We start from the raw sequence: 22,889 nt of genomic DNA on the forward strand, positions 1-22,889 counted from the left end.
GCCGACCAAAATCAACAGAAAAGGAAAGTTCCACGTAGTTCTCCAAGATAGACTGTTATTATTTACATTCTGCATTGAACCATTTCAAAACAAAGAGTTGAACCACACGTTGAGGTCTAACATGCCGTTCTGTGCGTGTACCTGTTGGTGCTTCTCAAACTCCAGTTTGATGGGAGACTTGATGCAGTTGCAGGTGTCTTGGTAGGTCTGTTTGAGGGCCAGGTCCATCAGATGTTTGTGGTACGCCCCGGCCAAGTTACCGCAGGTGAAGATGATCACATTGGCTAAGATCTGACACACACACACACACACACACACACACACACACACACACACACACACACACACACACACACACACACACACACACACACACACACACACACACACACACACACACACACACACACACACACACACAGAATAAGGTATTAAAAACAATGCCAGGAGGTGACGCATGTTCAAGATAGGCCTGTATGTGTTATATCCTCCTCTATCTACCTCTTTCTACTTAAGCCCACATGATAACCTTGTAAAACCAGGCTCAGATCACACACTGTGTCAACCCCAAGCTCTTTAAAATGTGGCCTCGCATATCAATAGGTTGTCCGTGGCGCTGTATCCAAGGGCAATGAGCGTCTCTGAGCATGTTTTATTGTTGGTGTGCTTTTCCACCGCATGTATATGTGAGAGAAGACACAAACGTGATTGGAGTGCTGTCAGTGGGTTTACTTTGAGACATCCATGTGATGCAAAATGCATTTTATGTTATCTTTAAGTGTTACCTGACATGTCTGTAATTATCGGTAACGTTCAGATGATGCTTGTTGTTTGGTGTGTATTAATAGACGCATTATGAGGTTTCTTGTGCTACTGTGTCAGCCGTACGTTCATTTACAACCCGCGTTTTAAGAGCTGTCTCCAAGAGTACATTAAAACACAGTTCATTTGACTCCGGAGGCTGAATGTGCCGTGTCACCGTGATACAGGGAAGGGTTCGCTGTTATACAGCGCGGGCCTGATTGGAATGAGGTGCCTCATCATTTCTAATCCTGCATGGAACAACCTCACCAAATTTCATTTTGAGAAATTACCTCCACGGCTAATACATCAGTGAAGCAATCATTCTTAGGACTTCATCAAAGCAAAGATCACACAGTGAGTCATCTCAATGGCTTCAAGTTTAACACGAACAATCACCCGTGTTACCTGCCAGACCAGAGGTTCCAGTTCTGTGACGGTGCCGGCCAGGCAGACGCTGAGGGTGACGGTGTGCGAGAAGCAGGTGATGGCGCTGGCGATAATGGCCCCTCTCATGGAGAAGGGCAGCATGGTGTAGACGACGAACACGATGAACAGGAAGAAGGACACCTGGAAACAGGAGCACATCGATGGGGCAACATTCGACTAGAAAGCTCTTTGTAGCTTTTTCTTTGTCTAAAAAGGAGAGATTAGGTTTTGAAGTGGGGATGCTGTCACAGCCCCTGCTGTAGGTACCTTTTCAGGGCCTGTGCTGGGCAGTCTCTCTCCTTTTCTCTCTCCTCCTCTCTCTCCTCAGATCCAGGGCTGATTGGAGTATGGGGCTCTAATTAGGGCAACTCAGGACACCTGGCCAGTGTCCTGTGTGGTGGTGGTGAAAAGCCCTGTCTTTTACCATTTGAGTGCCCCTGAGGACGGCAGTGCATTTTTTGCTTCTTTTGGCGGTACCTTTTTGTTCGTCTAAGTTTTGCACCATACAACACCCTCGCAGCACATTCTCCACCTACAACATCACCATCTTACTGACTACTGATTTCCACACCGCACATTTTCTCCTTTGTTGTCTGTTCAGTTTAGTTTCGGAATAGTTAAATAAATATATTTCTTTTGTTAACTCTAAACCGTGTGCTTCCTCCTCTTTTGACGCGGCCTATGAGCCAGGTCGTGTCAAATTGGGGGCTCGTCCTCGTTCTATTTGCTGAAGTTTCAGTGGATAGTGGTTGGACTTGGTGTTTTCGTGGTGGCTGCTTCAGTGCTGCACACCTGAGTGTTAATAACCCTTTGTCCCTTGCTTGGTGTAAGTAAGGGGGAGGTTAGAAGGATACATTGCTTCAGTGAAAAGGTGAGAAGTGTTTCCTCTTTATACTACTAATGGTGTAGTTTGAAGCTCTGATGGTAATTCGTTCTTGAGGAAGTGCATAGTTTAATGTTAAGTGGTAATTGGTTCTATTAAGACCAGGATGGCTGCTGATAACGTTAGACGTCTCCTACATACATAGTCTACATAGTAGATGCCACAGCAGCTAAGAATACACCATCGGCAGTTCTTTCATTGGACGCGGTGAAGGCCTTTGATAGGCTAGAATGGCGCTTTTTATGGGCTGTGCTAGAAAAAATGGGTTTTGGGGGGAATTTTGTACATATGGTCATGGTCCTGTACTCTAAGCCTTCTGCTCTAGTTCTCACTGGACAACTGACATCTGCTTTGTTTCCTGTCTCCAGGTCCTCTCGGCAAGGTTGTCCTTTGAGCCCAGCACTGTTTGCGCTTTCTCTAGAACCCTTAGCCCAGATGATCCGTCAATCCGTTACCATGCAACCTATTTCAGTAGGCCGTACCTCTCATCATCTGGCGTTATATGCTGATGACGTACTTGTATTTATGGAGAACCCGGTCCAATCCCTTCAAACTCTGCTCTCTATCTGTAGTGAGTTCGGTGATCTATCTGGTTTCAAAATCAATTGGAATAAGTCTGTCTTGTTACCCCTTAATGACACGGCTAGAGCACTACAATTCCCACCTAATATCCCTGTTGTACAACAACTTAAATATCTGGGAGTACATATTTTCCCATCCCTGAATCGCATTGTTTCCCATAACTACTTGGAAATTTGGAATAAAGTTAAATCAGATTTAGATAAATGGACTGGCCTCCCCAATTCTCTTCAAGCCCGCATCTCCATTGTGAAAATGAATATTTTACCCAGGATTAATTTTGTGTCCTCTATGATTCCCCTTGCACCACCGGCTAATTATTGGAAAATAATTCATTCTAGTATTTCACAATTTATTTGGAATAAAAAGCGGCCTCACTTGAAACTGGCAACCTTGCAGAGAGGTAGAGGAGACGGAGGACTGGCAGTTCCTGATTTTAAATTGTATTTTTACTCCTTTGTCCTTAGACCTCTTTTTGTGTGGGCTAATGCTGATTTGTCTGTTTCTTGGCGTGAATTGGAGGAAGACATTGTTCAACCACTGACGTTGCAAGGGGCACTTTTTTCCAACATGTCCGACTCACAATGTAAGCTTCGTTTTGGTCCAATAGTCTCCTTTCTTATCCAGACCTGGCACACGGTTGAATCCCTGTGTCAAATACCTTGCAAGTGGCACACGCTCTCTCCGCTACTCCACAATAAGAGTCTTATGATTGGAGGCAGACCCATCACAGAATCTCCTTGGAGTAACAGTACTATCCGCTATCTAGGTGACATTTTTAATGAGTCATGGTTGCAATGAAACTGATAACTGATCCGTCTTGCAGCCTCTGCAATTTGAATTCTCCAGGTACTTTCATTCACATGATGTGGGAGTGTCCACCGGTGGAACAGTTCTGGGCTAAGGTGGCCTCTCAACTATCAGACTTGACATCTGTAACTATCCCAGTGACAGTTCCTGTTCTGTTACTGAATGACTTATCTGGGATGGGTCTGTCGAGGGCTGCAGGGCGATTAGTACTTGCTGGTATCACAGCTGCTAAGAAGCTGATTGCGTTGCGGTGGAAGCCTCCCCACTCTCTTGCCTTCAAGCATTGGATTCTCACTTTTTTAGATGTTGTATTCATGGAGATGTCGACTGCCAGAATCAATGGTGCAAAAGAATCCATTTTGAATAGTTGGCGGGCTGTGGCCAACTCACTAAAGGAGTTATTAAAATGATCATATCCTGATTCTGGCTAGTTATTTTTGTTCCCTGTATAGGTGAATGTGTGGTCGTAGAGTTTCCCTCCATACAATTGTGTATGACTTCTGGATGGGTGGGTGGGGGGAGGGAAGGTGGCACACCTTTTGTTTGTTTTGTCTGTTTTATTTATTTTTTAGTTAATGTATTGGCTTAAGTTTTTTTGGTTAATTTGGCGGCTTTTATGATTTAAGCAATTTTGCAGTTTGCATTTGTTTTGTTATGTTTTGTTATGTAAAATATATGTTGTATCTTGATAATCTCAGTTAATCAATAAAAAAATTTGATTACAAAAAAAAAAGAAGTGGTAATTGGTTCTAGCTTTAAAGCAGGTTGTTTTATTAATCTGTTTTATTAATCTGTTTTGTATGCACTGTCTGTGACTTGTTGTGTATGGGCTGGTTGGTTGGCTTGTGCTGCTCGTCAAGGTAGGTTTTTTTTTTTGTGGTCACATCAGATTATGCGTTTTCCCCCTGGTAGGCTTACAGCATTTTCCCTTTGGAATCTGCTTGGCTGTGTCTGTAGTGTGGGTTGACAGCGGTTAGAGTGGTTGGCTCGGGGGCACGTCCATGGTTTTGGTGGCGTTGCCAGATGACTGGTCGCGTCACCACACCAGTGGGTTTAAGTGCATAAGTACCCACCGCCAGATTCCCTGAAGACTAGGGTTGAGTTATTTGAGATTAGTATTGGCTAGGCAGTTTAGTTAGGGGGGGACATGCATATCTGGTAGGGTGAATAAGTACCCTTAGCACACTAACTACGCTTGCTTGGGGATGCAGCACAGGCTTTGCTGGGGGCACTTAGTTTCCTTGACCTGCTCTGATGAAAAATAAAGCCTTAATGGTAATTGAGATGGTAAAAGTCACTTGTCCTTTATTTTTTTTCCCTTTTCTCAATTTGTATTGATTTTTTCCTTGTATGTTGGTTCTAGTGTCAATATCGCTGATATTGCTGATTTTGTGGACACTCCGAGGTTGGAAACATTGAACAAGTTCACCAAAGAACAGTTACTCAAAGTAGTAGACCACTATAATATAGGGATCAGTGATAAAAGGTTGAATAAAAAGGTGGTGAAATCTGAAATCAAAGCTTCTTTGAGTGACCTAGGAATCCTGACCCTGACTGAAGAGGAGCCTCGTCCTGCTCCAGAAGAGAAGTGGCCTGGTAAACCTGGTGAAGGTTTGTTCCAACCTCCGGTGATGGTAACAGGTAATCTGACATTTGAGCAACAAAGGGAGCTGTTCATGTTGCAGTCACAAAGACAGGTTGAAGTGGAGAGGCTGCGCATAGAGCAGTCCAGACTGGACATCGAAAAAGCTAAACTTGAACTAATGAAAGAGGGTAAACTTGTAGCTGGGGAGGCTGGGGTATCTGCTAGTCATTTTTCAGGGTTAGGGTCGAATGATCAGGATTTTGACATTTTTCGCAATCTGCGCTTGGTAGCAAAATTTTGTGAAAAGGATCCAGATACATTCTTTTCTCTCTTTGAACGTGTCGCTGATGTCCGTAACTGGCCCGAGTCAGCGTGTACGTTAATGTTGCAATGTGTGCTTACAGGCAGGGCTCAGGAGGCCTATGTGAGTTTAAGTGCAGAGGATAGTAAAAAGTACTCGTTGGTCAAAAAGGCAGTGTTAAAAGCGTTTGAGCTTGTTCCGGAAGCGTATCACAAACGGTTTCCTACATGGCGGAAAAGTGAAAAGCAAACTCACTTGAAGTTCGCGGGTGATGTGGCAAGGCACTTTGACCGCTGGTGTTCTGCGCTGGAGATCGATGATTATGAGGGCCTGCGCGAACTTATAGTTCTCGAGCAATTTAAAAACACATTACCTGAACATATTGCTAATCACATCAGCAACAAAGAAGTGAAAACAGCAGCGAGTGCTGCCGCATTGGCAGACAAATATGTGCTGAGGCACAGGCGTGGTTTTGTTGAGCGGCGCGCGTTTAGCCAGCATCCACGTGCTGGTAGTGATAATGGCCATGGAGACAGAGCACGTTCAGGTTTAAATTCAGTGGGGAGTTTGGCTAAAGGCAGGAACACACCGGCCCAACCGTTGGACGTCTGAAGCGTTTGGAGAGGCTCGGACAAGGTCGGGAACACATATGTTTGGTGTGTACAGCTGCGTCGGAAGCTTTCGGAGCTGCGCGGACGTTGTCTGATCAGACTGAGCATACGAAGTCTGAGGAGGTGGGCTGTTGGACGTCTGAGCCATTGGATACTCTGATTGGCGGTGTGCTAGCGAATCAGAGTATCCAATGGCGGTGTGTGGGCGGGGCGGAAGTGACGATGGTAAACAACAAACCACATAAACAGAGATGGCGCAGAGTACAGATTTTACTTCGTCCCAGAGTCATCTTTCCAGAAATGCCAAGTATTTAGTCCACAAAGGTCTTCTCGAGTCGAACGAATACTGAACCAAGACTGTGTGTGCATTGTTTTTATCTGCACTCCGTTCCGTCATTTCCTGTTTTCCTGTTTTGGAGTACTGGCACGAGACTAGCGCCACCCGCTGTTAAGGAGGCTTATTGCATCTCGCGCAAGCGCAGAACGTACACGCTGCTGTGTTGTCGGAAGCACGTCGAAGCGGTGTGTACAATGCAACTTTTCTGCCGAACGGGTCAGACGAGAGGCAACAGAGTGGGCGGAGAGTGGTCGGATAAGGCAGTTGGACGTCTGGGCGGTGTGTGGGGGCCTTTAAGGGGTTGCAGGGGAGGCTACAAATGGCTATGGTGCTCGCAATCGTGAGGAAAGAACCTGTAACTATTTTAAAAGCTGACTGTTATGCTCTCAAAGCTAAGTCGAACTACAACCTCCAGTCTGGCTCTGTCTCCCAACCTAAGGCTAAAGGTGCATGTATGGCTGTGTCGGTGCCAAGTTCGCTGCCTTTGGTTGGAAATGGGGGGTTGCAGGTTGAAACTAACTGTCAGAGTCCAGAAATTGAAAGTTACAGGCATTTCCTTAGTGATGGCTTTGTGTCCGTGGTGGGGAGTGACATAAAAGTACCAGTGAAAATACTGCGTGACACTGCTGCCTATGATACTTTCATTGAAGCGTCAGTTTTGCCATTCACTAATGAGAGTGACACTGGGGCTTCTATTCCTGTGTTGGGTATGGGTTTAAAGGAAAAGTTCGGAATTTTGGACATAGGACCTCATTTCCAACTTACCCGAGATGATATAGGTCGGTGGAGACCGTTTTCAGCACAATTGGTCCAGTCCTTACAGTCCTTAAGTCAGTGTTGCTAAGCTGGTGTTGAGCTAGCGCACGTCAACGGTAACATCCAGCCTGTCACTAAAAACAGCTTTAACTGCTCCGCAGAACACCCGAGACAAATGTATTATAACGTCGGACTATCGATGTACATGTCAGTGTTGGTAGAATAATTTTAGAAATTAAACCAACCTTGCATTTTCAATGATAAAACATTTTGAGGGACTAGTTTCTCAGCAGCAGCGGAATTTTACTTTGCGTGTTAGTAGTAGTGCGTAAAAACGAAACCTAAGCGCCCTACAGTCGTGACAGCTAGTACTCGTAGCAGCGTTAAAACATTTTTTTAAATTATTCTACCGACACTGAACATCGATAGTCTGACGTCATAATACATTTGTCTCGGGTGTTCTGCGGAGCAGTTAAAGCTGTTTTTAGAGACAGGCTGGATGTTACCGTTGACGTGCGCTAGCTCAACACCAGCTTAGCAACACTGACTTGTGCAACTATAAGGACTGGACCAATTGTGCTGAAAACGGTCTCCACCGACCTATATCACCTCGGGTAAGTTGGAAATGAGGTCCTATGTCCAAAATTCAGAACTTTTCCTTTAAGTGTACTTCAAGTTCCCATGCATAATATCATGCTGTACTGTAATCTTTTCCAGGGACAAGCGGGGGTGTGCGTCCTGCTTTACCAGTGGAGGGTGTCAATGTGCTTTTGGGTAATGGCCTGGCTGGTGCCTGTGTGTGGACTGATGTGCCACCACAGTTATAGGTGGACACGGTACCTGTGGTAAGACGTCAGCCTGATGACAGTCAAGCAGCGTTCCCTGAAGTGTTTACAGCATGTGCTGTAACACGTGCTATGGCACGTGAGGAGTCTGGGTCCAGTGTGTGTGAATCAAAGAAAAATGAAAATGTGGCGTCGGCATCTATGTTTTCCCTGTCTGACTTCCCTTTGTCGGTTTCACAGGATGATTTGAAGGTGGAGCAAAAGGCTGACCACTCCCTGCAGGGCCTGTTTGAGCAGGTGGTGACTGATGCTCAGATAGAGAGCAGAGCCCGGGGTTATTTTCTGATTGACGGCCTGCTGGTAAGGAAGTGGGTCCCGCATGGTGAGAGTTTTGTAGGCGATCCAATTGTCCAAATTGTGCTGCCTGGGAAGTTTCGAGAGTCTGTTTTAAAGGTAGCTCATGAGGGATCAGGGCATCTTGGCGTTCGGAAAACATATGATCGGGTTCTGAGGCATTTTTTCTGGCCGCGGTTGAAGCGTGATGTGTCGACGCACATACAAACTTGCCACACATGCCAACTAACAAGTAAGCCCAATCAGATTCTCAGACCTGCTCCTTTATCACCAATTCCAGCAGTTAATCAACCTTTTGAGCACTTGATCGTGGACTGTGTGGGCCCACTCCCTCGTTCAAAATCTGGTGCCGTCTATCTCCTCACTGTAATGTGCCAGGCCACTCGCTATCCAGCAGCGTACCCATTGCGTACAATTACTGCAAGGTCAGTTGTGAGAGCATTGTCGCAATTCATCTCCATATTTGGCATCCCGAAAATCATTCAAAGTGACCAGGGCTCGAATTTCTCCTCACACCTTTTCTCCCAAGTGTTAAAGCAGCTTAACATCAAACATAACAAGGCATCTGCATATCATGCACAAAGCCAGGGAGCATTAGAACGGTTCCATCAAATGTTGAAGTCCTTGTTACGTTCTTATTGCACGCAAATGGAGGGGGATTGGGAGGAGGGTTTGCCCTGGTTAATGCTTGCGGCTAGGGAGGTAGTTCAAGAGAGCACTGGATTTAGCCCGAATGAATTAGTGTTTGGCCATACTGTGCGTGGCCCGTTGGCCATTTTGACTGATCAGTGGAGGGGCGAAGACCCTCCCCGGAACCTATTGGACTATGTGAACGGTTTTTGACATAGGCTCTATGCAGCTGGTGAGCTGGCCAGGGACAAAATGGAGCGTGCACAGGGAAAGATGAAAAAGCTTTATGATAGACGCATGGAGCGGCGGGTTTTCAGTCCTGGTGATCGGGTGCTTGCTCTGTTGCCTATCGTAGGCTCGCCGTTTCAGGCCAAATTTAGTGGCCCACACGCAGTAGTGAAGAGACTTTCTGATTTGAATTATTTGATTTCAACTCCGGAGCGTAGGAAAACCACCCAGTTATGTCATGTGAACTTGTTAAAACCATATCATGATCGTGCGTCCAAGTCAGCAGAATCTGGTGCACAAGCTACCATGGCGAATGCTCATGCGGCGTGTTTGGTGACTAGAGCATCGGTGGTCACTTCACCTCGGTTGGGGAGGGAGCTGGAGGAAGATCGCTTACCTGCTGCTGATCCAGCAGTAACACATGGACGCTTGAGAAACTCTGAGACTCTTTGTAGGCTTGAGACACTGTTGCAACATCTGTCAGAACTGCAAAGAGCGGATTTGGCTGAGCTGATTAAGTCTTTTCCATGTTTGTTTAATGATACACCGAGTCAGACCCACCTCATTGAACACGATATTGAGGTGGGAGATGCCCAGCCTATTCGACAAAGGTTTTATCGTGCCAATGTTGAAAAGCGCAAGTATCTTGATGCTGAAATTAAATATATGCTGGATAATGGTATAGCCGAGCCGTCCTCATCAAGCTGGGCAAGCTGGGCCTCGCCTTTGCATCATGGTTCCCAAATCTGACAACACGCCGAGGTTTTGCACTGATTTTCGAAAAGTCAATGCCGTCACCAAACCTGACTCATTTCCACTTCCTCGCATGGAGGATTGTGTAGATGAGATTGGGCAGGCTAACTTTGTAAGTAAGTTAGACTTATTGAAAGGGTACTGGCAAGTCCCTTTAACCCAGCGTGCCCGTGAAATCTCTGCCTTTATTACGCCTAACGGGTTGTTTTCTTACAAAGTGATGCCCTTTGGCAAATGCACCTGTGACATTTCAACGGCTCATGACTCATGTTTTGGGTGACTTGGAGGGTTGCACCGTCTATTTGGATGATGTGGTGTTTTTTTCTGATTCATAGTCTCAACATGTCGAGCGCATCAGGGCGCTATTCGGCCGCTTGGCTGAGGCACGTCTCACAGTGAATCTGTCAAAATGTGAGTTTGCCAGGGCAACAGTGACCTATCTCGGCCGAGTAGTTGGTCAAGGATGTGTCTGCCCAGTTGCTGCTAAGGTGAGCGCGGTTGAAAAATTACCCTGTGCCGACCACCAAGAAAGAGCTGTTGCGGTTTCTTGGTTTGGTCGGGTACTACAGATGTTTTTGTCGTAACTTCTCTACAGTTGCATCGCCACTCACTAACCTTCTGAAGGCAAAGGCAGTGTACGTCTGGACCTCTGAATGTCAAAAGGCTTTTGGAAACATCAAGGCCTTGTTATGTAGTGCTCCTGTTCTTACTACTGCTACTGCAAGTTGATGATTTGGGTGTTGATAAGCCAGTGAGTTTTTTCTCCAAAAAGTTTAACTCCTATCAACTAAATTATTCAACTATTGAAAAGGAGGCACTGGCTTTGATATGGGCTTTGAAACACTTTGAGGTTTACTGTATGTCGTTTCAGGGGTTGCACCTGTGGTGGTCTATACGGACCACAATCCATTAACCTTTCTGAATTCTTTGCAGTGTCCGAACCAGAGACTTATACGATGGTCTCTAATGTTGCAGTCCTACTTCCTAGACATTAGATGTATAAAGGGATTGGAGAATGTTGTGGCAGATGCCCTCTCTAGAGCCCATTAGGTAAGGGTTGGGAGTGGGGCCTAGTGTGTTTAGGACACAGTGACCGGTTATGTCCCCTTCCTCTACTTGTTCTGTCTGTTCCTGCCTTCTGTCTTCCTCCTCTTAAATGCTCACAGAAATCCTAGGCAAATCTCTGTTGCTGAGGAGCGAGGGTTTGGTGTGCTGGGGCAGATGGTGCTGGATGTACTGGAGACTTATTATGGGGCAAGTATCTGTTAACTAAAAAAAAAAAAAAATTGTCATTGAAGATGGTCTGACATTATTTCTTTATGTAATTTTTATTAGGTATAGTATCATAAGTTCATAGTATTCCTTTGTGTATTGTTGCGTATGTAGCATTGTTTGTGTAGCAGCTGGATGTAAACGTTATTTCGGTCCCCTATATGGGACCTCTTCTTAGGGGGAGGGTGTCACAGCCCCTGTAGGTACCTTTTCAGGGCCTGTGCTGGGCAGTCTCTCTCCTCCTCTCTCTCCTCAGATCCAGGGCTGATTGGAGTATGGGGCTCTAATTAGGGCAACTCAGGACACCTGGCCAGTGTCCTGTGTGGTGGTGGTGAAAAGCCCTGTCTTTTATCATTTGAGTGCCCCTGAGGACGGCAGCGCATTTTTTGCTTCTTTTGGCGTTACCTTTTTGTTCGTCTAAGTTTTGCACCATACAACACCCTCGCAGCACATTCTCCACCAACAACATCACCATCTTACTGACTACTGATTTCCACACCGCACATTTTCTCCTTTGTTGTCTGTTCAGTTTAGTTTCAGAATAGTTAAATAAATATATTTCTTTTGTTAACTCTAAACCGTGTGCTTCCTCCTCTTTTGACGTGGCCTATGAGCCAGGTCGTGTCAATGCTTATACAGTGTTTACGTACAAATAGATTTTAGCCCTGAAAGAAAGAACCACCTAAAATAACTCAACATCATGCTTTATAGAGAATATTTTACAATTGGGTCACTCGACTGAAAGTGAAACTGTTTCTGTCAAAGGAGTGTGGTGACTTGGTGATGAAGTGAGCATGAGTTTCACTTTCAGGTCTGCTTCCCCGAGTCCACAGCAGCGCTACTTTGCTCCTGTGCTGGTTCTCGCGTCCCCGAACTGGGGGTCGCAACCTTCTGTAAGCACCTCATACAAACACACTTCATAACACGCAAATGATCCCTTTAAATAATTCAGCTACTGCTTGAGAGAAAGCACCACGCTTCAGATTTGCTTCACCTTTTCATTTCCAAACCGGCTAGCAGAGTGGACACAGTAACTGCATTACCCCCATTAGACCTTGTTTTTCTCACGCTGCCTCTGTGGTGAACCAAGGATCAAAACACAAATAAGATTATTTTAGAATTGAAGTAAATGGAGGCTGTGTTAAACGATGGCTGAACTATATCAAAACACCCCTTTACAGACTCTCATCCAAGTCAAGCAGTATAATCAAAAATAATCACTACTTCACTACTTCACTACCTCACTATTTACTACTTTACTAACTCACTATTCACTACTTCAATATTCACTACTTCACTTTTCACTTCCTCACTATTTACTACTTTACTAACTCACTATTCACTACTTCACTATTCACTTCCCCACTATTTACTACTTTACTACCTCACTATTTACTACTTCACCACTACACTTTTCACCACTTCAATATTCACTATTCACTCTTCACTGCTTCACTATTCACTACTTCACTATTCACTACTCACTTGTCACAACTTCACTATTCACTACTTCACTTTTCACTCTTCACTACTTCACTACTGCACTATTCACTCTTCGCTATTAACTACTTCACTTTTCACTACTTAACTATTCACTACTTCACTATTCACTACTTCACAGCTTCACTACATCACTACTTCACTATTGACTACTTCACTTTTCACTACTTCACAACTTCACTATTTACTACTTCACTATTCACTCTTCACTACTTCACTTTTCACTACTTCACGACTTCACTACTTCACAACTTCTACTTCAATATTCACTACTTCACTATTCACAACTTCACTACTTCACTATTAACTCTTCACTACTTCACTTTTCACTACTTCACTACTTCACGACTTCACTACTCACTACTTCACTACTTCATTATTTACTCTTCACTACTTCACTACTTCACTTTTTACTACTTTACTATTCACTCTTCACTACTTCACTATTTCACTTTTCACTACTTCACTATTCACTAGGGCTGCAGCTATCGATTCTTTTTGTAATCGATTAATTTAGCACTTTATCGATCGATTAATCGAGGAATCGGATAAAAAAAAAAATGCGTTTTTAAACAACCAAAACAAATAATGCATAACGAAAATTATGTGGCTGTAAAATGATCAAGCATTTCTAAAAAAAATAAACAGAGGTATTCATTCCAACTCCAAAATTTGGCTCCAAAACTAAGCCCATTTATTAAGTGCCAGTGAGAATTTAACAACAATACAGTTAAATCAACTTGGATAAAACATGGATAACATTTAATTTACGTTTTGTTTTGCCAGCAATGGCCCTTTCCTCTCCCTGCCCTAAATATGTGTGTATATAGTGTACTTCTTCTGTGCCATTTATGTATTTAGCTTTCTCTATCACTACAGTAACTGTTTGACCATTCTTTTCTCTGCTATGAACTCCTCCGTCCGTTTGGGCAAACACAACAACTCACAGCCGAGCGTAAATCAGGCTTTCCGATTGGCTGTAAAAGCTGCTACGGGAGCCAATAGGAGCGTCCGATGCATAAACGTAACTCTATACGTCACTCGCAAGATGGCGGATGAGAAGTGATCGATATACAACAAAACGGAGAAATGCGCCACGGAGACGAGGAGACATCTAGTCACACATTTTACAACTTTACGCATTCGTTTTGTTGTCAGAAATAAATCGCTCACATGGGCAAGCAGGATACCGTTGTTTAGCCCCGATACTCTCTGTCGTTTACGGACATTCTGAGTCTGACTTTCCGCCATCGCGCCAACTAAATTCAGAATGAATGACCGTGTATGACGCGCTGGTGCTTCCTGAACAACGGTCCGTGTGGAACAATCGGATCCCTGCACATAGGCGCGTCATAGGAATTTAACGAGGCTTCGAGGCAGATGTTTTGCCTCGAGGAATTTTCATAATCGAGTTAATCGAGTAACTCGATGAATCGTTGCAGCCCTACTATTCACTCTTCACTATTTCACTATTCACTCCTCACTACTTCACGACTTCACTATTCACTCTTCACTACTTCACGACTTCACTATTCCCTCTTCACTACTTCACTATTCACTACTTCACTCTTCACTACTTCACTCTTCACTATTCACTACTTCACTATTCACTACTCACTCTTCACTACTTTACTATTCACTACTCACTCTTAACTACTTCACTATTCACTACTTCACTTTGCACTCTTCACTACTTCACTATTCACTACTCACTCTTAACTACTTCACTATTCACTACTTCACTTTGCACTCTTCACTACTTCACTATTCACTACTTCACTTTTCACTTCCTCACTATTTACTACTTTACTAACTCACTATTCACTACTTCACTATTCACTTCCCCACTATTTACTACGTTACTACCTCACTATTTACTACTTCACCACTACACTATTCACCACTTCAATATTCACTATTCACTCTTCACTGCTTCACTATTCACTACTTCACTATTCACTACTCACTTGTCACAACTTCACTATTCACTACTTAACTTTTCACTCTTCACTACTTCACTACTGCACTATTCACTCTTCGCTATTAACTACTTCACTTTTCACTACTTAACTATTCACTACTTCACTATTCACTACTTCACAGCTTCACTACATCACTACTTCACTATTAACTACTTCACTTTTCACTACTTCACAACTTCACTATTCACTCTTCACTACTTCACTTTTCACTACTTCACGACTTCACTACTCACTACTTCACAACTTCTACTTCACTTTTCACAACTTCACGACTTCACTACTTCACAACTTCTACTTCACTATTCACTACTTCACTATTCACGACTTCACTACTTCACTATTAACTCTTCACTACTTCACTACTTCATTATTTACACTTCACTACTTCACTTTTTACTACTTTACTATTCACTCTTCACTATTTCACTTTTCACGACTTCACTATTCACTCTTCACTACTTCACGACTTCACTATTCCCTCTTCACTACTTCACTATTTACTACTTCACTCTTCACTACTTCACACTTCACTATTCACTACTTCACTATTCACTACTCACTCTTCACTACTTTACTATTCACTACTCACTACTCACTCTTCACTACTTCACTATTCACTACTTCACTTTTCACTCTTCACTACTTCACTCTTCACTTCTTCAATATTCACTACTTCACTCTTCACTATTCACTACTTCACTATTCACTACTTCACTATTCACTATTCAACACTCACTCTTGACTGCTTCACTATTCACCACTTCACTACTTCACTATTCACTACTTCACTACTCACTCTTCACTCTTCACTACTTCACTATTCACTCTTCACTACTCACGACTTCACTACACGATTACACACGATTACACACGATACGATTTCAACACTTCTGCAAAACAAACAGTCTCACGCATGCACAGGCTACTACACATCCGGAGTCACATGGGTGGAACGCCTTCCTTCGTGTTTGGGGTTTAGTATGTGACTGGATGAATAAAACTTGGATCGTGCTGCAAGTTGCGTGAGAGCTTGTAAACAGATGTTTCCCACATAGTTTTGTTGTTGTTAAACACAACCCTCATCTACTTCAATTTATCAAGAGGTTACTCTGTTGTTGTATTCTCTGTTCACCCCGGAGGCATGCGAGAATAAAAAAGCAGATTTCTTTAAGGATTGGAAATAACACGGGGTGCTACCTTGAATAATTGATATACAAGTAGTAATTTTGTGGGCTGAAGAATTCCTTTAAAAACAATATACAACACAACGAAAATACTGAAGCGTAATACAATACTTCATACTCTATGGGAATTAATGAACTACAGTGATTTACTATGGACAATATTTAGATGGAGCTTCCTGCTTGTTTACTGTATTAACTTTCCAGGTTTCCATCAAAGACCTTTGTGTGCGTATATTTCGGTGTTGTGCAGAAGTGTTTCGTGCTGCGCTGCTCATCGATACCTGCCCACCTCCGTTTCAACCCTGCCCACTTCCCCTGCTGTCAGTCCGCCGCTTCCTGTTATGGTGGCTTTGGTGGTGACCAAAGCAATCCGGGTCACAGATTCAACTGGGACACCAGATGAACTCTGACCTCTCTGACCTTCCTGCCTGTCTGTTTGTGTCCCGTGTCTTACAGGTTCAGAGAGTCGGTCTGCAAACAGGAATCTACTGAGTGGCAGCTTGGAGGGAATCAGATTTGCTAAAAAAACAAACCCTGACAGAAATGGATCTTCCTGGACCGCAGGAAGTCATGTCATCAGAGGTAGAATGTAACTAAGTACTGAACTTAAGTGAAATGAGGACAAATTAACAAAAACAATTATAAGGGACATTTTGCAGAGAACACTTTTACTATTAATACTTTAAGCACATTTTCCTGATTATGTTTACACACCTATTTGTAATGCAGGACTTTAACTGTGACAGAGTATTTTTGCAATGTGCCATCAGTACAGAATATACATATTACATATAACATATATAATAACATATTGTTGATCCTTTGATTAAGTGATAGGCTGGAAATGCTGTCCCTCTACTCCCTCTATATATTTATGTGAATGTTATTTGCAGTGACAGGTTGGTACTTGGTGAAGCATTGCAAAGAAATCATTACTTCTCTACAGGAGTACAGGATATAAGTGATTGTTTGTTTGTTCTAAAAGAAGACCTGAACACAAAGAGCAGAGAGAGGTGGTTTGTGTAGGCTTATGCTTTCTGTTGCTAGGGTTACCAACAGGGAAGGTGTTTTGAAGGTCCTGTAATATTTTTGCCGTGACCGTAGATTCCTAACAATGAACTCCTACCTCTGGATAGTGACGGGAGTAGGGAGGGGCGCGTTGACGGCGCTGTGGGAATCGAGAATGGCAGTCCAATTTCAGGGCGCGTCACCTGCAGCCACACACACTCCGTCCCCACCGCACCCCGGCCTGAATCCTAATGCACCCTCAAACACCTCTAGATGGGAGCTGCAGCCCTCGGCTCGGCTTCTCCAATCACTCCTTAGCTTCCTCTTGTTCCGAGAGCATGACCATCCTCTATGTTTCACACACACACACACGCATGAATACCCGCATCAAATGTTTGCTCTTTGCTCAGCCTTTATGAGCTGAAGAGGCTCACTGGCATTTTTGGATGCAATCGCTCTCGTCTTCATGTGCTAACGTAGGCTCACGCTCACACGCCGGATGTGTGACTGCATCTTTATTCGTGGGGGGGGGGGACCAGGTGTGGCAGCCATGTTCAATCTGCCTGCTGCAAAGAGCCATGGCCTTCAGAAATTGAATGAAACCCACAGTAACTGGGTAATGCAGCTAGATGGTGGCATGATGACACATTATTTTTTTGTTAAGAGAACACCACTCACCCCGGCATCAGACTTAATTGAGGTGCTGGAGACTAGCAAGCTAGATCTTTTTTTTTTTTAAAAGCATCCGCACACTCAAATCTGTTCAAAAGATGAATCATTTAAAAATAATGTTCAACAGATTTGAGTGTGCTGGTGCTTTTTTTTTTTTTGTTCGTTGTCGAGAGAAAGAGGGTGGGCAGGGGAGCATGTTCAGGGTGGGGTTGAGGGGTTGAAAGTGAATGACAGGGTAGAGCACCATCTTCTCTTTATCTCTTTCTCTCGCACTAATTCAGGCCTTTGCTTCTATTAACTCTGTGTGCTCCTCCAGACATGCTGTTCCCTCAGTAATAACAATCAATCCAGCCCCGCGGAGAGCCGGCAGCAGATACAGCCCAGATTTCTATATTTATTCTCACAGGATGGATGGATGGATGGATGGATGGATGGATGGATGGATAGATGGATAGATGGATAGATGGATAGATAGATAGATGTAAGTGGGAGAGTCATGGGAGCATAGAGCGATTAATAATGCCGAATGATTATGCTCTCACAGGTGGCTGATGATAAAAATATCTCCACCCTAGAGGTGGGAGGGAAGGAGTGAAGGGGAGGGAAAAGGGGAGAGAGGAAATTTGGGCATGGTGGGGTGGGTGCAGGGGGGTCGGAACAGCAGAAGAGGAAGCAGGTGGAGAGAAAAATGGGCTTTGATGAAGGGGGGGGGGGGGGCAGGGCGCTAGAATGAGAAAATAGGATTCCTGAGACAGAGCGAGAAGGAGTCTGTCTCTGAAAACTAATGTGTCTGTCTGCTGATCCGCTCACCTCCAGCTCTCATCAGGCCTCATTAACACTTGTCACACGCAGGATTAATTCTGCACTCTCGACTGCACACACACACACACACACACACACACACACACACACACACACACTACATCACGCGAGCATATAGGCACACCTTAACTCACGCACGGATATGTAAAAATAATAATAATAATAATTTGTGTGCGTCACAATGTCAGACTTTAATTATTAGATTTGATTATTCTTTTTATTGTTTACTTCACTGGATCAATTACCAAGCAGGGGGAGAAATGAATGAAAAAATGCCAATGAAGTTAAAAGGCAGGATGTCTCTTTTGATTCCAAACCCTGTTGAATCGCATAATGAGTCACCCAACTTCATGGGAGTGTCAAACTAATATTAAATAGCTGGACTTTACCTTTAATTTAGTGCCGCTGTGATTTAAGTGTGTGTGTTTTTGTGCATCTTCTCTGCAGGTACAGCCATTTGTTTGCTTTGTAATTTGCTTTCTCTGCATGAATTTTAATTGGTGATTCATTGTTTAAATTTGCTCCGTGGATCATAACTTTTCTCTTTCTATTTATTCCCTCTTTATTCTTATTACAGCTGTAATTAGGCACGACAGGCCTGTCAAGATTAAGATATCTCCAAAATAATGTCCCGACGGTGTAGTAAAAGTGATACTCCACATATAGAGTTCAGATGATGACCAAAAATACAAGACTGTAAGGTAAACGGATTCAAAAAGTATGTTTGTCTTCTCTCATGTAAGCTGTAAACAGCAGCATGTCCTCTTAACTATTTCACTATCAGTCACCTGATCCAGCATGACTTCCAAGACAAGGGCTTTTCATGCCACATTGTACACATTGGTTATATTGTATTTCCCTCCTGTCTGCCAGTCCTGAAATAACAATCTGATCTTCTCCTTTATTACACTCATCATTCTAGGTGCAAGAGCCATGTTTTATTGTTTTGTTGAATTACAAACTGCAAAATTAAGTTGTGTTGTGCCATTTGAAATACATGAATATAGTATACATTAGAATTAAGGTAATTGGTCATGCTGTAGACTGTGCCTGGGCTTTATTAAGACCCGTTCTCCTCTGGTAAGTCCTGCTATTAGACAATTTGGTATCCTTGCAGTGCAGTAGGTTTTTAACAAGCTGCCACTTAATGAGGGCTAACGAGCTCACATTGCAACACTTCTTTATTTCCATCTGCATGGATCATCCACGAACGATGATGACGACTTTTCACCTGCAGCCTCACTCTTTTATGATGATATGTTTGTTACCACCAAGTGACCTTTTAAGACCCCTTTACATAGTTCTCATTTCAAAACGAGCCTAGCTAATGTTAGCTTAGCTAGCTAGCTGATGAAAGCAGTCAGCTAGAAATGAGAAGCCTGCTCAAGTCTGCCTCTGTGTGGAATCAAGAGCCCTGAAATGACTGAATTTTGGTTGGTAAACCTGCCACGTTATCATTTTAAACAGCAGAATGTGCCGTACAGAAAACCAGGACAACACACACACACACAGATATATCTACCTGATCCCAGGGGCTGAGTATCCCTCCTGAAAACATGAACAGGTAACCCATGGTGACCAGACAGGCCCATATAAGGAGAGAGAAGAGGCGGAGCATCCGCTTGAAGACCGACTCAATGCAGACGAGGATGAAGATGGACAGGAAGAGGAAGAGAGCAGCGGGGACAGTGATCAAGAACGTCAAGTGGTCCTCTGTTTTCTGTAGAGACAAAGAGAGAAAGAATCATTGATTTATATACAGTAGCTTCAGGTTCAACACAATAACTATCTGGCAACACACCGATTTGCAGTACTCCCCTGTTTGCATATTCAATATAGCCATACTGTCTATAAGAAGAGCCTCACCCATTCGTTTGTTTTGTCTGGTGTGAAGCTGCTGACAAAGTTAGCTTCTATAATTCAAGGTCAACTTTACTGCTAAGTGTTAAATTCATCTCAGTAGATAATAGCATTGGTAGCATTGGCAGCAATGCCGTGGTAGCGACCTATATGACTCTAAATGGACCATAATGTACTTAATGAACATCATGCTGGATTGAAGAAGACTTGAAATTAGAGATTGAGACCATAAACTCATGTTTACAATCTTTACTGAGATAATACATCAAGAGAGAAGTAGGACCATTTTTTCACATTTTCTCACAGACTAAAACGTCAATTCAATGTCTCCACGGTTTTCAGAAAATGCCATTCTTTTTTCATTCAATTTTTTTTGTAACCACGTGGATTTGTAACCACTCTTAATATTAGACCAAAGCACATTGTGTGCCACAATGTTAACACAGAGTACCATATTCTTTACAGGTCACCCAACACCTTCCTCTTACCTTTTGTGTCCTAGTGAGGACATACAGTCCTCATAAGGATAGAGGGACAACATGACACACACACACACACAAACACAAAGTGATGAACGGACGGCACACAGTTCAGCAGACAGACTGTCTGAGCCCAGAGAATGTGCTACAGCATCACTTCTGCACTCACTGTCAAAGTCAGCATTTAGAAGCTGTCAACACACACACACACACACACACACACACACACACTATATCTCTCTGTCTTTGACTCCGATCAGACCTCGCTCACCCACCTCCTCATCCTCTTCAGCCTCTTCCACACTCTCACTTTGTCATGTTCACGCTTTGGGAGGATGTACACAAGAAAAACTGTCCCAGTTGTGTTAAAAGCGACACACAAGGCTGAGGTTTCTCCTTACAAGGCAGTTCAGCTTCTTTCTCACGTCTTTGTGCAATAGTTTGCCTCACTCTGCCTTGGGAAGATATTGATTATTGTTTGAAGAAACTTTCAAAATGAAGTGCAAATGATCTCATGTATAGCTCATGGTTTTTTTTTTCTTTTGCGTCAAGAAAAAGTAGTTCTAAGACAAAAGGACTACTTGTATTCCCTTTATCATTGTCACAATCACTACAGTAATATAATCACCACGGTAGGATGAATGATTTCAATGACATCAATATGGAGACACTGCAACATTAGCAACCACAGTTTGTGTGATACCCGTAAGTGAATATGATGAATAAAATCAACAGGTATTTGGACAATTATTACCTGTAACATACACAACATACAATGAACATGCTCCCCTCAAAGCCACCAGACTCCAGTCATTTATTAGCCACTTCATTCAGACTCGACTCAAAAGAAAAACCATCTTGGTCTCAATCGTCAACTCTGGTTTTGTTGAAATAATCCTTTAATTCACAGATTTAGATGTGGAAAGGATCAGCTGTTCTACGTGCTGCTCTAAGCTACCAGATGCCACCGACAGAAATTCTGTGGTGAAGCTTCTGATTTTGACTAAAACATATTTCAGTGTACAAAAACACAGAAACACAAATGTGGTCGGGCTAAGAATGAAATCCTGTCTACACCCTTTTGCCCCCTTCAGGTTGTGTAAATGATGGAACAGCCGCAGAATCCCCATCATTTGCTCAATGAGAGGAAGGAGAGCGACACCCACATAAAGCCATTGAAGTTATTCCAAAGTCACAATTGCACTGACAGCTCCAGCAGCTGTGAATGTTAAATTAACCAGCCACGGGGAGATTAGATGTCACTTATTTCTTACAGCCGACGTGACAGTGATGGTTAATGGTCTGGAGCTGCATGTTGAGAGCAGCAGCGATTTTGTCCGGAGCAAAAGCAGGAAGAGAGCATTTCGCTATGTATTAGTGCAGCAGCACGATGTAGCAGAGGTAGTATGAGTCAGGGTCTGGCGAGGGGATCCCATGGGGATCTGACTGCTGCTGACGCCACACCAGCTATACAGTCAGCCTGCAGCACGGGTTGAATCCCAATGAGGATGTGAGCAAGACTGCAAACTCAAACACCAGAGGGATACCTGAGTGGACATCAGTGACAAATACCCATCCTTTGACCTTAAAAACACATTTTGCACAAACTGTGTGCTCACATGGAACCATGTAACTGCAGAATTTTCACTTTTTTATGTCAGAAAAAAAGAAGCATCTGCACTTTCCAATTGTAGGCAATCTAATCCTGTTAAAACCCCTTTGAAACCATTTAAAGCCATTTCCCTCGACATGGCATAGAGGGAGGGAATTGTGCCGGCCTGCCATAATATACTGCATTGTCATCCAGAACAATTATTTCCTTTTTTTAGCCCCGTCTGGCTTATCCAGCTATTATACTGAGAGGAAAAAGGGGGAACAGGGGAGACATAGCAGCAGCAGCAGCAGCAGCAGCAGCAGAAAGAGACAGAAAAAGAAATGCCATCATCTAATTATTGAGCAGTGAAAGGACATCAATGCATCAAATACATCGTGCGACAAAGAGAGACAGTACCTTATGTTGAAATCATGATGCGCTTTCCATGCATTGGTGTCTGTTGAATATTTATACAATATATTTATACTCTATGAAAATCCTCAATAATCAGCAAACCTTTACTCGAGAGGAACGTTAACATTCACTAGGTGGAAGGTTGCAGAGCATCCAGCGTCTGACCCCCAAAAACATTGGTACAATAAAGATAGACTGTACTGTGAAGAACAATATGTAGCAAATCTGGATCCCTGATCATTTTTATAGAGGACGTTATG

The 22,889-nt window shown here is 43.4% G+C and overlaps 1 protein-coding gene across 3 annotated transcripts in view; it reads right to left on the reverse strand.

The window, feature by feature from the left end:
* The window catches only part of adcy2b (adenylate cyclase 2b (brain)), a 60,797-nt gene that overhangs the window by 32,114 nt on the left and 5,794 nt on the right, over positions 1 to 22,889 (reverse strand). For all 3 annotated transcript variants that reach the window (XR_014598700.1, XM_084032560.1, XM_084032559.1), the window contains exons 2-4: positions 19,805 to 20,002; positions 1,210 to 1,371; positions 142 to 291 (exon numbers count right to left, since the gene is read on the reverse strand). Coding sequence is in view for 2 of the 3 variants with exons in the window: in XM_084032560.1 (XP_083888686.1) it covers positions 142 to 291; positions 1,210 to 1,371; positions 19,805 to 20,002 (510 nt within the window). In the remaining variant the exon portion in view is untranslated. The remainder of the gene's footprint in view (positions 1 to 141; positions 292 to 1,209; positions 1,372 to 19,804; positions 20,003 to 22,889) is intronic.

This window comes from Eutrigla gurnardus, assembly GCF_963514095.1.
Source record: "Eutrigla gurnardus genome assembly, chromosome: 17".
NCBI lineage: Eukaryota > Metazoa > Chordata > Actinopteri > Perciformes > Triglidae > Eutrigla > Eutrigla gurnardus.